General features: G+C 43.0%; 1 protein-coding gene across 2 annotated transcripts in view; it reads right to left on the bottom strand.

Moving 5' to 3' along the window:
* Positions 1-322: 322 nt before the first annotated feature.
* Positions 323-15,291, bottom strand: part of LOC139057484 (cholinesterase-like) — a 32,296-nt gene continuing 17,327 nt past the window's right edge. Inside the window, exons 9-12 of one of the 2 annotated variants that reach the window (XM_070535814.1) lie at positions 14,364-14,526; positions 12,003-12,338; positions 6,948-7,016; positions 323-5,328 (exon numbers count right to left, since the gene is read on the bottom strand). In XM_070535814.1, coding sequence (XP_070391915.1) covers positions 5,244-5,328; positions 6,948-7,016; positions 12,003-12,338; positions 14,364-14,526 — 653 coding nt within the window. In that variant the 3' untranslated portion in view covers positions 323-5,243. The remainder of the gene's footprint in view (positions 5,329-6,947; positions 7,017-12,002; positions 12,339-14,363; positions 14,527-15,291) is intronic. The other variant, XM_070535815.1, reaches the window with a different exon arrangement.

The following is a 15,291-nucleotide window of genomic DNA, read 5'->3' as shown; positions in this document are numbered from 1 at the left end:
GTACAACTGGGATTGTCGCTGCCCTGTGCAGAGAAGCATGGTATCGAGGCAGCCTAGTCATGGTCTTCACGCCACGCTCATGGGTGACCTAGGTAAGCGACTACCGTGTGAAAGCGGTGCGATACCGGAGTATGTCTCGTATAGCCGAAGCAACGGAAGTCCGAGAATGAGCACTACAGTGGTTAAATAAATGTGACTTCAGAAGCACACTGTGTCGTTATGTAGCTCAAATACTAATCGCATTACCATAGACATTCATTGTGAGACGATTTCTGCTGTAATTTTTTAATGTGTCTCTCTAAAGGCATCACCGAGGCAGAAATCTATTGTAAAAAAATGTGTTTATTCAAGGGCACAATGACAGTGGAAGTGGTCACACTAACTGCATAAGAGTGCTGTACAAGTGACGTAGCAAGAAGATTTGCATGTAAAATGTAAACAGTAAATATAAAGTTTGTATAAAAGAGTTTGTAGAATTGGTCAATACTAACAGTGCTTAGAAGCATGCACAACACTTGCCTATGGACGGAATTGCCACAGGTGGCTACATAAAAAGCAGCAAGCTGATGTTGCCAGACAAAATTTAACACATTGTTAAGACTTCTTTTTTTCATCTGTGACCTTGGAAACTTCCCGATTTAGAGTTGGCAAGCTGAATTATGCAGCATAACTTCTATGTCACCGGTATTATAATAGGCATTCACAGTCAATGATGTAGTGTAGAACACCAATACTGCACAGATTGTCCTGGCGGGAAGTTCAGCACTTTCAGGTCAGAGTCCTAAGACAACAACAAAAAGAAAAGGAAACGTCTTCACAGAAATGAGAATTCATGCAGTGTTGATGAAAAGCAACTACATACTTCACACAAAAATTGCATGAGCACTTCACCTTGTTCTGAACAATGTTTTCACTAGAAGTGAGCGAATAATTGATTTTATATTTTGTGGTTACTTTGACATTCAGGATTTCACTGCGATTTGTGTAAAAAAGTAGTGTTTTGCTACAAGAATAATTTTATGTGAACATAAATTTGCTGCCAATAAAATCCAAGCAAATGGAGCAATAGGCTGGGATAGTTGGTTGCTTGATTTATGTGAAATAGTTACGATGCAAAAGATCAAACACAACATGAAATAGGTCAAATTCTCATGCTATTTCCCATTGTATTCGATGTTTAGAGCTATAAATATGTCATTCAAACATATTGACACTGTGATAAACAGACCAAGTCATTATATATCACTTCAAAAAAGTGTCGGCAATTTTTGTGGGCAAACATGGGTTATCCTGCATCTTTCATAAGGGTTGCCTTTCTTGAAAGTAGACATTCATTTATTAGATTCTTTTATAACTTGGTAGCACTAGCTAATAGGGCACTATCTTGTTTCCTCAATTGTTTTTCAACTGTTCAAGATACCTTTGACCTTCATTTGATGTTTGACAGTTTTCCATTATTTATCACCATTTTGTCCACGCACATACCGTATTTACTTGAGTAAGGCCCACACTTCTGAGTGTGAAAACTTAGAAAAAACAGTTTCACTATGTGTAACACGCATACTCTCATGCTGGTTAATTCCCATGAGTTGCTACAAGACAGCACTAGTCCATGTAAAAAAAATCAGTCAGTGACTGCGATTGCATTTATAGTCGACAGCCAGTAGCCGCATTTATTTGCACTGCAGTCTGAGTGCAGTGAGTCGTAAGCCTGCCTTGTGTAAGGACCACAGCCAATAAAGATCAAGAAAAGAAGTTTGGGCCTTACACAAGTAAATATGGTACTTACTATGACATCTGCATGCACAAAAGACCTTAGGCAAAACAAGACCTTCTGAAATGAGACCATAAAGATGTGAATCTGTAAAGAAGCATGGCACTTCACATAAAGAAGTAAAAAAAGACCTGGCAGCAATGATACAAAACATTGCATATTGCAAGAACGACTGTTAGGTGCAGAACTATGTGTGGACTAAAGGCTTACAAACTGTTACAGCTCTCTGCTTATAGAATGAAAGACTGAAACGAACACACTTTCACTTCACCATGGAATGGATGAGTAAAATAAATTAAGTGTTTGATTTGAACAAGGGCCAAGACAGCATATTTTTGCTTTATGATATGCAACGAAGGTAGTACTACAGCAGCTAAGGCAGTTCATAAAGGGCAGCATCTTCATTGCCGACTTTTGCGCCCATATTATGAAATGATTGTGAAGCTGCCCTGAGACATGAAAGGCATCATTAATGTATTCTTCAGGCATCGTGTGTACAATAGCACATGCCCTAGTATCATAAGCATGAATGGAAAAAAGATGTTTGAAGTACACCTTCAGGAATATCTGATGCTCCAGAAATCAGTATGTTCCTAGTTTGTCAAGAGACAAGAGTTGAAAGCCATGATTGCTGCATCCCAGCATGTTCTCGTGCAGTGTTTCCTCTTCTTTTTCGTTCATTTTAGAGTAATGATGCATACTAGGACAATTTCTCAAGTGGCCTGCCGTTTTCTCATGAAGAAATGTGTTTCTGTATACTGTCTTTGTACCTCAGGTAATTTTTAAGAACTCGGACATGGAATGAAATAAATTTATGAGGTTTAGAAGGCTCCTAAACCACTTCTGACATTCTGAACACATTTTAAACAGACATGCCCATTGTGTACGCTATGCTGTGACAATCACCTTGGGCGAACATGGCAGCACACACTGTGGGGAAGTCACAAATTCAAAAAACAATCCCGTACTCTGGACCTTTCTGGTCCCTCCTCCACAAGTTGCGATGTGAAAAAGATCACACATGTGACGTCAACAGGACGACAGCTGCCATTTGGTTGGTTGACGAGGGTCAAGAGTGTCAATGTAACAAAAGCCAGCTGTGTTTTCAGACAAGACATGGGAAGGGTGGGGGGGCATTGTGCACTGCTGATCCATCTGCACACCTTCCATTTAGATGGCATCACACGGAGGGCAATCAGTGGTAGACAATGGGGGAAACCTTCTGGTTCTCTATTCTGGGTGACTGACGCAATCCACAGCTTTTGCTGCATTGCACAGAGTCAGGGGTGCGAGAAGGAGAGACAGCAGCGATGGGAACAGCAGGGAAGGCGAGTGGGAAACCTTGGTGCCTACCTAGTCACCCACTAAATACCTGAAACTCTGCTATTGCGGTAACATTTTGAAAAATATTTAAGGCTATGTGCACTGTAGAGTGGTGCTGCCCCTATGTAACACATTGTAGAGTTCAGAAAGAAATTTAGGGGTCCTCTAATGTCCCAAAGCAACACATAGGCAGTGTGGGATAGCGTAGTGGGGGGGGGGGCGCTCCAGAATAATTTAGAGAACGCGGGGGTTCTTTAACGTGGATCTAAGTCTAAGCAAACAAACATTCGTGTATTCCGCCCCAACTGGAATTGTGACCCTGCAGCAAGTAATTGAATCTGTGACCCTATGCTCAGCAACAGAACGCCACAGAAAATAAGCCCTGCGGTGAGTCTTCAGCTGTGGAATCTATATTGTGGACGCTACAATACATTCAAGAATATTCATCTCTTTTGCTCCTGTGTGCTTTTAATGATGGCGAGTTAATGAAATGAGCTAGGGATAAATTTTTAACAGATGGAATTAATAGGTGCCTGATGGAGATATGGTGGCCTTTTTCATGCCCTCTGCTTAGTTGGCGGATGGAATGTGAAAACCTCTTGCAATGTACTGAACATTTCACAGCAATAGGTGATATCAGTAAGGCAAATTATGTATATAGAGACTAAACTGTCTTAGCAGTACATTTTTTTTGTCACCTCAGTAATTAAGCAGCCTGACCGCTGTTGGGCACTGTCGTAGCTTCACATGGCTGGAAGCACTGCTAAGATAATCACTCGGGTTTAGTGATACAGAGCACAGAATTGGTTAGCCTGTGTTTCCATGCTTACAAGCACGCTCCATTGACAGCGCACTTGCTCCTGAACTTCGTCATGGAAGTTTGTGGGGCTTTCACAATTATATTTACTGAACATTTGCATGCAAGGTTATGACAGCACACATACATAGCTTTGTTCATTGGCAGTGAATGAAAGCAGAAAATAGTATGGACCTCTTCACGAAACACACCACAGGCACTCCTCATTTAGATCACACACAACAGTTCATTTGTACATTGGTGAATGTTGCCTTTGCAGTAGCTGTAAAATGATGCAAGTGTCACCACAAAATCTGTATTTAAAGTGTGACGTGGACTCTTACCCTTCTTTTTTTCATAGAATTTCAAGTCCTGAATTAGGTAACACTAAAAACCTAACACCACACGTGCCAATGGCTTTTGACTCTGTGTACTACCCAATGGTTCTAATCTGCTTACTATGACAACACTGTTCAGGTCCACCTTGTGAGCCATGGAATGTCGGTTCACAAACAACATTCAACTCTTCTCAAATAAAAACACTGCGCATAACGTTCACAAACGCTGTGGGTAGTAATAGATCGCCTCGTTCTGACTTTCAGTTTCGAGATCATAGAGAAATGACACATACAGCTTCCTTTGAGTTCAAGTAGAAGCCACATACTCTATTGTGGGCACCACAGCCCAACTGATTAAAGGTGGCATTCTTTAGATTTCTTTTAACATTGCTTTCATTTATAATTTAGTCCTCATCTTAACTTATGTAGCTACAAACGCACAACCAGTATGTTATCAATAAGTGGCCCATATGTGGCCTGTGTGACCAATGTTTATAAGTGTGAAATCGATCATGGGAAATTAACAACTCTGTTGGTGTCGAACGCTTGTCTCGCATGTTTTACATGCAGTTTCATGTATGTTAACAAGCAATGGAGCCGCTGGTACAGAACAACTCAAATACCAACCTACAATAGTGTGTTCAATACAGGCTGAGCACAGTCGCATTTTCATGAGAAACACAGCTTTGAAACACCATTCACAACGTTCCAGATATTGCACCACATTTGTGACCTTGCAGACTGTTGCCAAGGGTGATTCTTGTAGTGTGGTATGCGTCAACGATTCCTTCCAACACCTGCTCTCGGTTGGGTTGGCAGCTTCACTTGGCTGTGTTCAGATGAAAGTGGCAGTCAGCCGAGACGACTTTCGGAATGATCGGCACAAGGCAATTGACAAAGCACTCTCTTCTGAACCAATTCATTTCACTGCCCCAACCCTGCCTGCCACTAGTAGAAGGCACAGGGACTTCAATATTACAAGAACACACTGTGCTGCCTGTGCCGGTGACTTTCATACACTGGTGTTCTTGAGAGACCTTAGCTCTCCTTGATCTTCAGGTGAAGCGTATTTGTTTTTGAACTCCATTCTTCTTATGCTGCAAAAGGTGTGAAATAGGTCTCGAAATGCTAAGCTGCACCATACATGCAAGAAGGTAAAGTAGTTTTGGCAAGCGAGTATCTATATTATTATTTTTTTTGGCACACTTTCCACAAAGTACAGTCAGTGTTCATTTATAAGAGATCCAGATACAGCTGACTTTCAGGCAAACTATCCACGTTTATAGTATGCAAAGTGTCAGCACAAGCTATTATGACAGACTAGTAGCTAACACATTAAAATGGGGCATTAGCACCAGACAGGCTAAAAATGACCACTTGATGCAGACTTAAGTGGGAAAAGGGCATTGCCAGTGTTTTTTCTGTGTGCTGCACCTTGCTATTTGTCCTGACCTTGTTCATACATGACTCACAATGAACTTTACTGCACCAATGCTGGCTACATTTATATATCATTTGGGCAATAAATAATTGTCTCGCAGCATGAAAAGAATGGTGCAACTATGTAACCACAAATTCACATGTCCACAATGCTGATTCCCCGAAGCATGCGTGGCAATTTCAGCTCAGCAAGTTCATTTCACAAGCTTATGAAATATAGCTAGTTCGCAAGACATTAAAAAGCTAATTATTGCAACAAGACAACTTCTAGACTGTAGTTACAAAACAAACTGAAATGCATAGAAATGTTGCATCAGCCTTGAACCCTTATGATGGATATTTTATATCAACAAAGGCCAATTAGTCTACGAAACACTGATTGTTCAAAAGTATTGGTACTCCTGAAATGCCCATTGTTTTGAATAGCGCATAGTCCAAACCTTTTCTACTGTATCTTGAGGATTCGTTGTAAAGAGCATTGACTGTACAAAGTGATCTTGTGCCACTGTACTGAAATGAATCACGCTGCACTGTGAAAAGAAAACATGCGCCATTCGTGCCGTTTGCATGCCATGCTATTTTCATTGAGATACCATATACATGCGGAGAGTCTTGCAAGGTTCTTGCACTGATGAAGTGTTGAGGACGCTGAAGGCTCATTCTCTGAGATAGATTGGCTTTTTCATGCATCATACCAGTAAAAAAATTTATCAGCAACTGTTTTCAAGTATTCAATGCAGACAAATACGAGAAAACATTATAATTGTGGAGATCATGTGCTAAGCTGCCAACTTGAGCAATGGGCTGCTCAAAGACAGAAAGTTTACCATTACTGCCAAATAAGGACTGCTCATGGCTAGTTGCAAGCAGCAGAATAATGACTTTGTAGGCTATCTGAAGCTTTCAAGAGCCTGTTAGATTGGCCATGCTCAAAGTGTTCTTGTACCGACAGCCCACTGTACAAGATGGCAGGCCCATCTAGGAAAGCTAAACACCCATGTCTATCCATGTTTCACTCCATGGGACAGCTGCATCACTGTACATATAGCGATGAGTCTACACATTTCCAAGATGAGGAAACGTTTACAGGGCCAGGTTGCACAGACAATGCAGATGAATTCAAAACAAGAAGCATTCGCTGATACAGAATGCAAACGAGTGCTAGACAGATGCATAAAGAGAGCCAACAGCACACCCATTCATGCAAATGTGGCATTCTTGTTGGAATATGACAGGGAGTATCGTGGCACATCCTAAGTAAAAATGGGGGACTCACCTAGAGGTACTCTCCGTCAGGGAATGCATTGAGGCGTGCGGAATATCATCTTCGTCAACCAGATGACGGCTGTTTCAAGAATAATGTTAAGAGGAGTGAACATTTTGCTTACTTGTTGTCTACACTTATTTTTTTCCCCCAATAATCGGGGTGTGCAAGGCAAATAGAACAGCCGACTCTGTCAACATGCTGTATTAATATTTCTTTACTCTTGGTTCTTGAGCACGCATCTTTCCCGTGGCAAATTATAAAAATAAAATGTGCAATAGAAGCTTTTTTTTTTTAATTACACTATTTAGATGAACCGTAATCAACAACTGGGACAGAACATACTTTTTTCTCAGCTTTCATACCTAGTGCAGTTGCTGTCACTAATCCTTTTGCCGTTCCTTAAATGTCAATGGAGCACTTCTTTTATATGCATTCGAATACTCAGGAGCATAATAATGGCACCCATCTTTTTGTATACAAGCATTAAAGGGCAACTATGCAAATATTTTTTTTCTGTGAATGAGGGGATGGGAATCAATTGCAGCATGCTTTTGAGGGAAGATATTTTCCTGCATTCTCAGGTTATAACTCACAATAACTGTGTCCATACAGACTTTCTCGGACAGTTCCACTTTGTTTGCATGCAACACTGCTGGCAATAGCCAATGCAACTTCCGAGCTTCTGTTGTTTACTTTTGCACTTTCATGAGTAAAAATCTGCATGCAAACTTTGGGCAGATACATATTTGACAAGCAAGGAGACAAGCTGTTTAGTGAGAATATCGCATAACAGCAAGATTCCTGAAACTGTTGAGCAGAATTTTGTAGTATGTTAAAACAGAAAGCCAATTATTTGAGAAACACTGCAGAAGGGAGAAAGTAGCACACGTGATATGAGATGGTCATAATATAGTTCCAAGTGTTTTCACAGAATGAAAAACAGCACAATGTTTGTCAAAAGAAATGGGGCTTCCGTGACCAGCTACAGGGACACACAAAAAGAAAGAAAAAAAAAAACACTCGTGATTTTAACAACTCAATTTCTTTTGACAAAGGCAGTTCATGCCCTAACACACTTGTTGCAAGAAATAGAGTGAAGAGTGGAAAGGGCAACAGACAAATACAGGCATTACTGATGTGTCAGTTTTCTTCCTCTTTCCAACATGGCACTAATTTTTTTCTTAAAAGATGTTTGCTAATCTAGATGTGCTATTGGTACTATACATCAAAGCAATTACAAAAACAAGCTACCCTTTTTGCTGAGACAGCAGAGATCAAGAAATCAATGAAACAATGTGCTATGCGCTTCTCCTTATTACCGTAGTACATACTTTTGGGTGCTGACAACAAAAGTAATATGTATGAACATTTAAATCTGGAATATATCTACAGGTAATAAAGTACCCGAATTTAGTGCTTGTACGACATGCTCATTCTTGCGAGTGTTTGTGGTGGACTATGACGGTAAACAGCACATGAAAGATATAATAACAACACACAAATGCTAAATATTAACCCAGGACCTGTTGCCAAACAATATGTTCAAAGTTATGCAAACTCCACCTTTTGCACACACTGCAACAACAAAAATACAGCTTCTGGCAGTGTTAAATGTGGTAAATGCAGTCAACATTAAAGCTGCCAAGTTTGAATTGCACATCGCATGTTAAACTGCATGTGTCCCACAGCAAGCTGGCAAAATTTGAGTGCATTCAGTGCGGGAGAGAACTGATATTAGTTCTTATACTGCAGTTAAACCGTGCTGAAGTCTGGCAACACTAACAGGTCATAAAATGAAGCATGTTCTGTGTGCTCAATAGGTGGCATCCGAATTGCACTACCAGCGAAGGCTCATCATAAGCACATCATGGTCGAAATGTTTTGGACAACACCTATGCGCACAGTATACACACGGTTTTTGCATGTGCATCTCGGCAGTCAGCCCAAGATAGTTTTTACAGACATGCTCTTGTATGTGCTACTTTCATAATACAAGTGAGTGAATTTTGGGCAGAATGCACTGTCTGAAGAATCCAGGAGCTGTTTACTCACTACCAGAGGAAGACATCGTGTACAGTCGGTGTATCTTATTTTGTTGTGGCGCAAGCTGAACAGGGACAACAGAAAGGCACATCTGACACACACAGTGTTAACTTTTGGTGGTTTTAGTGGTTTTGGCTGCAGAATTTCCAGAGTGTACATGGTTTTGTAATGTTTTGGAGGAGACAACACAGCGGTGGAATGTGCATTTCCTGACATTACAGAAGCCATGCCAAAGTGGTTTTCGCTGTTGTAGGTAGGCTTTGAGGCAGAAGTCTCAAGTAGAAATTTTGGGTTAAGATATTGTGTTAAAGGAAAGGAGAAATTTTGGGCTAAAACTGAACTGAGAGTCCAGTTTTTTTGCATGTGTGCTTACCCTATTTTGTAAGTGTAACCGCAACATTAGTTACAAAGCCACCTAGGCGATGGAAGCCTTTTGTTCTGGCCACATGTCCGTGGAACGCAGTCTGCACCAAACGCATGAGCATTCTCTCTCTTTGGCTGCTCAGTTTATGTGTGGAAAGTAAATACAGTTACCGACATATTTTTTTCGGACATGGACGGGGTCGCAAAAATGACTGAGTTATAGGGCAGGCTGGAAAAACGAATTCCAACAGTAGAATGAATTTGTTGTTTTTACAACTCAGAACTTCAGAAACATTGGTTGAGGCTGCGAGTGCATTTCGCACTCACCCTTTGCCACATGTTGTCGCAAAGTGCAGATACCATGCATGCGACCTTCACGGTGCTGTCAGTTTAAACTGTGTTCCACACGTTGATCAGTTCGGAACATTGTCCCCACGCGAGCTTTTGCCATTCCTACCTGTATGTGCACTGGCAAACTTTTGCTGTACGCGTTGCTGGCTGATCGCCTGCAAACCCTGCTTCATGCAGACTGCCGTCGAGTGCACACGGCCACTGTGTATGTGACCTCACGTCAGATCGACGTCATTCTATGTGATCAACGTCTATGGATACGAACATATATCAAGGGTGTTTCCTGTAACGGCATGCCGCCTAACACTCCCGCCAGCTAGACCTAACCAGCGTCGTCTCTTTTGGAGTCAGCGGCCATAGTTTCAGTATGGAGCAGAGTCGACGAAATGCTTAGCAGTGGCTGTACGGGACTTAAAAAATGGAGGGACCATCTCATCGGCGAAAATGAGAGCGCATCCCGCTCGTAAGCTTCGATTCCCGGAAACAGACAGCTGCTTGGCCTACATGTTTTGCATGTGCACAGCCTGTGTAAAATGTTGTTTTGGTCATAGTGCAGTACTGCTTGTAGGGTGGAAATTCGGAACTCCGGCGACTTACAAGCGGTCTACACTGTACTCGTCTTTACCTAGGTGCAAGTGTCTTTCTGCGCACTTTTCCCATCGTGCCCATCAAACTGACATACCGCATGCTCCTGAAGTCAATTAGTGGGGCTGGAATGACACATTCCCCAATTCTCACTATAGCTAAATCAAAATTTTTTCATTCTTTGTCGTATGCTCAAGAATTGCTGCACTATCGCTATCACTATAATTGCAGACAACTTTCTGTGGCTATGAAGGAAAAGCTATGGAGGCAAAGCGCGCACAAGTGAGGGCGCTTCTGAATAGAGTCCTGTGTTTTAATTCGTGTTTGCTTACACTCGAGAAAAAGACAAACACCTTATTAGAAACAGTTAAATAAGACAGAACACACCACTGAGTGCAGAGGTTTACTTATTTTGCAGCTTTCCCCTTCAGCGTATGAGGAAATACGAAACCATTACACGTGGAACCTGCGTCAATTCAGCTAATTCTGAGCAACCGGAAGCATTGTCAAACGCTGCCTGACTACTTGGCACGATAACACATTTGCAGCAGTCACGCGCCTGTAGCTTTTTCTTCATAGCCACAGAAAGTAGTCCTTAAGTATAGCATCAGGCAGTCAACATGCTGGTAATTAAAAGAATAAAACAGAACAAAAGGAGCCATTGTATTATGGCCTGACCACGCAGTGTTTCCCATGTCTGTTTTAAAGTGTGTTAATGTCACTGAATAGTTGATAAGTTGGCTTTTCTACAGCTGATGTTTTTCTGTTCACCTACATTTAGTAAATAATAGTAATCAAGGCAAACTGCTTCACTCTGAATAACACTAAAGGGCGATGTGAACATGATGCATGAAGGAATGCTATGCACAGCCGGTACTTTGTACTATTTTTATGTATGTATTCACTCAGCTTCTGCAATTCATAGCCTTGGTCTACACACACACACACACACACGCAACCCACTTTGAAAAGATTAAATGGGTTCCGTGAGTTTGCTTCAACGCTGTTGCAGCATTTCTGATATTGTGTCTTGTGCAAAGCAGTGGAGCAAAGTGAGCTAACACACAGGCAAGCTATTACAATGAACTGAAGGACATGTTACCTATAAAAGAAGAAACACAAAAACATAGGAACATGTATGACGACGCAGGAGGTAGCTCACAACTATTTCATTTGTTACACAGACCCATTCATATGCAAATGAAGAGTAGCTGTGTGGTAATTACAACAATGAGTGGGCACCCACTCATCACAACCGTCAGTGCCTAATGGAACATCTCAAAATCACAGACTTGGTTGTCTCCTTATGCAGGTATTGTTGTGATCAGTCGATATTGTCATGACCTGTGCATGGCAAGTCTTTATGCGTACTATACACGTCGGTCTACCGTCTTGCATGAAACATTTGGAAGTTGCTGCCCACGTCATTCACGTTTCTACGCTTGTGTCTATCTAGCAATAAACATGTCCTTCAGCAAATACCAACTAGTCCGACAACAAGCTGCTCCTATCACAAAGGACATCTACAAATACATGCTGCTTTACAAAGCAGAGCACACACAGCTAGCATGGAACAAGGACAGACAAACAGGCAGGCAGGCAGACAGACAGCAAGGCAATTCGTGGCAGTGAGATCGCATGCTGGGGCCGCCCACGTGCAGAGGGGGAGGAAGGGCCGAGTGGCTGGCTGCGGGACATCTGATGCATCAGGCCTGGCCATACCTAGCAGCCTTGCAGTAGCAGCAGCACGCCACCACTGTCAATATGAGCAGGAGGCAGGCAAAGGCCGTGACGCCCCAGAGAGAGGCGGTGACGAGGCGATTCTCCCGCAGCAGCGGCTCGTCCCAGGGCGGCCATGTAGGCGCTGGACGAAGGGCCAGCTCGGGCAAGTAAGCGTTCCAGAACTGGCTCTCCTTCTGGCGGTAGTCACGCAGCATGAAGCTCGAGGAGTTGAGCGCCTCGTAGTATGTGCCATTGATGCACAGGTACTGTAGCAGACCCCGCGTGGCAGGATCCCAGCGGATGGAGCCAAATAAGGAGGTTCCCCCCATTGGGTCTCTGCAGTGGAAATGGGAGCGAATGAAACTATGTTCAAATTTGAAACTTTGACTGAGTTAGCACCTGCATAAGGACTAAATTCATGTAAAATGCTAGCATGTATAGCAGCAAGAGTTCCAGTGTGCCTGAGAAGGGAAATTCTATGTTAAAGGTAACCAACAGACAGTAACTTTCGTCAGCGTTTCATGCCAAATAGAGTAAAACCTCGTTAAAACGTAGTTTGCAGGGAACATGCATCAGGTACGCACTAAGTGATGTGCTAATTAACCGACAATGGCAGATGAGTGGCTATAGGCTTGCCGATTAGAAAAGAACTACATCTTATCTCACTCAAACACACACACGGATAAGTCTTGTTTGCGAGCTGGCAGTAAAAAATCAGTGATTTTCACTTGAGGCCGTCCGTGGCAGCCTTGCGGTGATGACGGCATTTTCATACTTTACAAGGCCAAGAGCCAGTTTCTCTATGAGGCCCCACTTCTTTACGAACGCCCTCTTGACAGTCAACGCATACGTCCCATTGGATATGGAAGGGCCATCATCCACTTACACGTAGTCGTCGGGGATGACATGGAAGGTACCAGAAGCTGCGGAATAAGGAAGCATGTCATGGCTGCCATGCTGCCATGTTTTGATGTCGCTATCGGTGGCCACTGCTGAAAGGTCTGTGCGTCTAAATTTCACTATCTATGGTCTGCGTGCACAACATTTCGCCAATTCTGTGCTTGTACGCACAGAAAAATGAAGTAATTGCAACACACTAACTGTCTGGCATGTGTGGCTCTGGCTCAACTCTTGCACGTCCCCTGAGGTTGCTTTCCCTGCATGGCTCTTGCATCTTCTGTAATCCGGCTTCTCGGCGTAACTAAGAGCTGGTGGCTGTCGGGATGGTTGCAGCATATTACGAGAGATGGCGCAAGTGTTGCACTGCTAACGTCACCTAATGGAGGGGTTACTGGGATGTGAAATGGAGTAGGCTTTTACTCTTTGGCTTGGCGTCGGCGAGTGGCACGGACGTTTCACGTGCACACCCACTGTTCGCGGGGCTGTCCTGCGAAAGGCTTAGGAGCAGGACACCAGAATTGACGAACACGATCGTGTGAACGTGCCATCGTTTCCGTGACCGTATATGCAAACGATTACGCATTGGTGTCCAGCATGGGGGCGAACATGCTCGCTGTCCGGTCGTGGTGAGTCAGACTTCCTCGATTTGTTGCGTACCCATCAGCATGTTCCATGGGTAGTAATTCGGCTGGCAGGCATTAATGTATGAAAGGTGCAATATATGCCCTTTTGATTGGTTGCACTGCTGTATTGTCGTTCCTTTGTCCCAAGAGCACATGTGAGATCCCCACACATGCGGTAAGCGACTACAGCTTAAGCAGTCAGCCAATACATTAGGTTCAATGGTGGCAAGGTGCCACATTCATCGCAACTATATTTAAACCAGAATTACTTACTAAGCAGATACGTATTAATGAGGTCTCGCTGTAATAGTGTTTACAAGATAAAACTTGAGTGGCAGTAAGCTCATCCTAATCATAACACAGTAGCTAGAAATAAGCATGTAGTGCAGAGTTACTTATTCTGTTCAGAGAAATGGTACATTTAATATTGAAAAATAAGATAACTAACATGATTATGAGCTGGAGTTCTAAATAAGATGGGTGTCCTTTACTTCTACTGCTGAACATACTTTGAAACAGTGAGCTACTGGCAAGAGCTTGTCAGGCTCTTTTGCAAGTCGCCATCTTCCTACTCATATTTTTTTTTTTTTCCACATCAGCATGCACTTTTGTTTCCAATCTGCATCAGATACATTTTGGTTGTTAAGTCAAATTGGATCATGATTCACTGGCTTCAGCTCTTATGTCTGCCTTTAATAGCGACCCACTTCTTGTTCTAAATACTCAGCTCGTCACAGTTTGATTCTAGGTTTTGTTTTGATGTTGTAGAATTAAAATGCCAAAGCAGACTTTTTATTCTATTAATTTCCTCTTTCTGGACACATCTGCATTGGCTCACCCAGTTTTGGCAAAGTTTGCCCAGGCTTGCATAAACAGCTGGCTCATGTTGCGGTCTCCCTCACTCCAGACGATGTCATTCAGTTCCAGGTTAGCCGGGTAGAACTTTGGGTCCATGAATGGCGCACCAGACACCATGAGGTCGACCATGCTTTGTGGTATTTCTGAGAGTCAAAGTACCACAGTCACCAAGAGTGCTATGTAGACAGCTAAGAGATGTTTCTATGCTGTGCATCACAATAGACCAATTTCACTATGAGTTTCACAATGCCACTGTTGCCATAAAGCATGCTGCTAGCAGTAGTCCTTAGCAGGCTGAAGGGCAACTATGTTAAGGAAGCCTGTTGTGTTTGTACCATAACAAACCCACTTGCTCCTTGAGAACGAAATGCAGAAAGGGAAGAATAAAAGATTCTACAATAGGAGTGGGTTTGAGGAGATGCACCCTCTGGCTTCCCCCTAAATGTCGCTATACAGGCCAGAAGCCTCCCTGGCACATCGCCTCCCCACAAGGTTGGTGCATACTCAGGCATGGTTATCAAGATTGGACTTACCGCGCCGCCTTTATGTGCGATTTGTGAGACTCATGACAATGTTAACACTATTTGTTGGAGTGTCCTAAGACTAATTTCAGAGCGCAAATTTTTGTCTGAAGCACTCTTCGAGCAGCTAGGCGCGCCATGTGTTTGTGTGAACGACGTGGTGTTTCCGCAAGGACACCAGACATTCAGGAGGGAGGTGTCCCGACTCCTCCTGAAGTGTTTAAGTGACGTGGACTTAGCCTATGATTGGCAATGTTTGGCAGACTCATTTCAGGGAATTGTGTCGGAAGGTGGGCGGCCCAGTGCAACACCGTGCACAGGATGGCTCACAGGCTGCAGGCGGTATGTCTTGTTCCACCTTGCTGGGCGCATCATGTCGTTCACTCG

This window comes from Dermacentor albipictus, chromosome 3, assembly GCF_038994185.2.
Source record: "Dermacentor albipictus isolate Rhodes 1998 colony chromosome 3, USDA_Dalb.pri_finalv2, whole genome shotgun sequence".
NCBI classification, from domain to species: domain Eukaryota; kingdom Metazoa; phylum Arthropoda; class Arachnida; order Ixodida; family Ixodidae; genus Dermacentor; species Dermacentor albipictus.
Note: the sequence above shows the minus strand (reverse complement) of the source record. Positions and strands in the feature narration are given on the sequence as shown.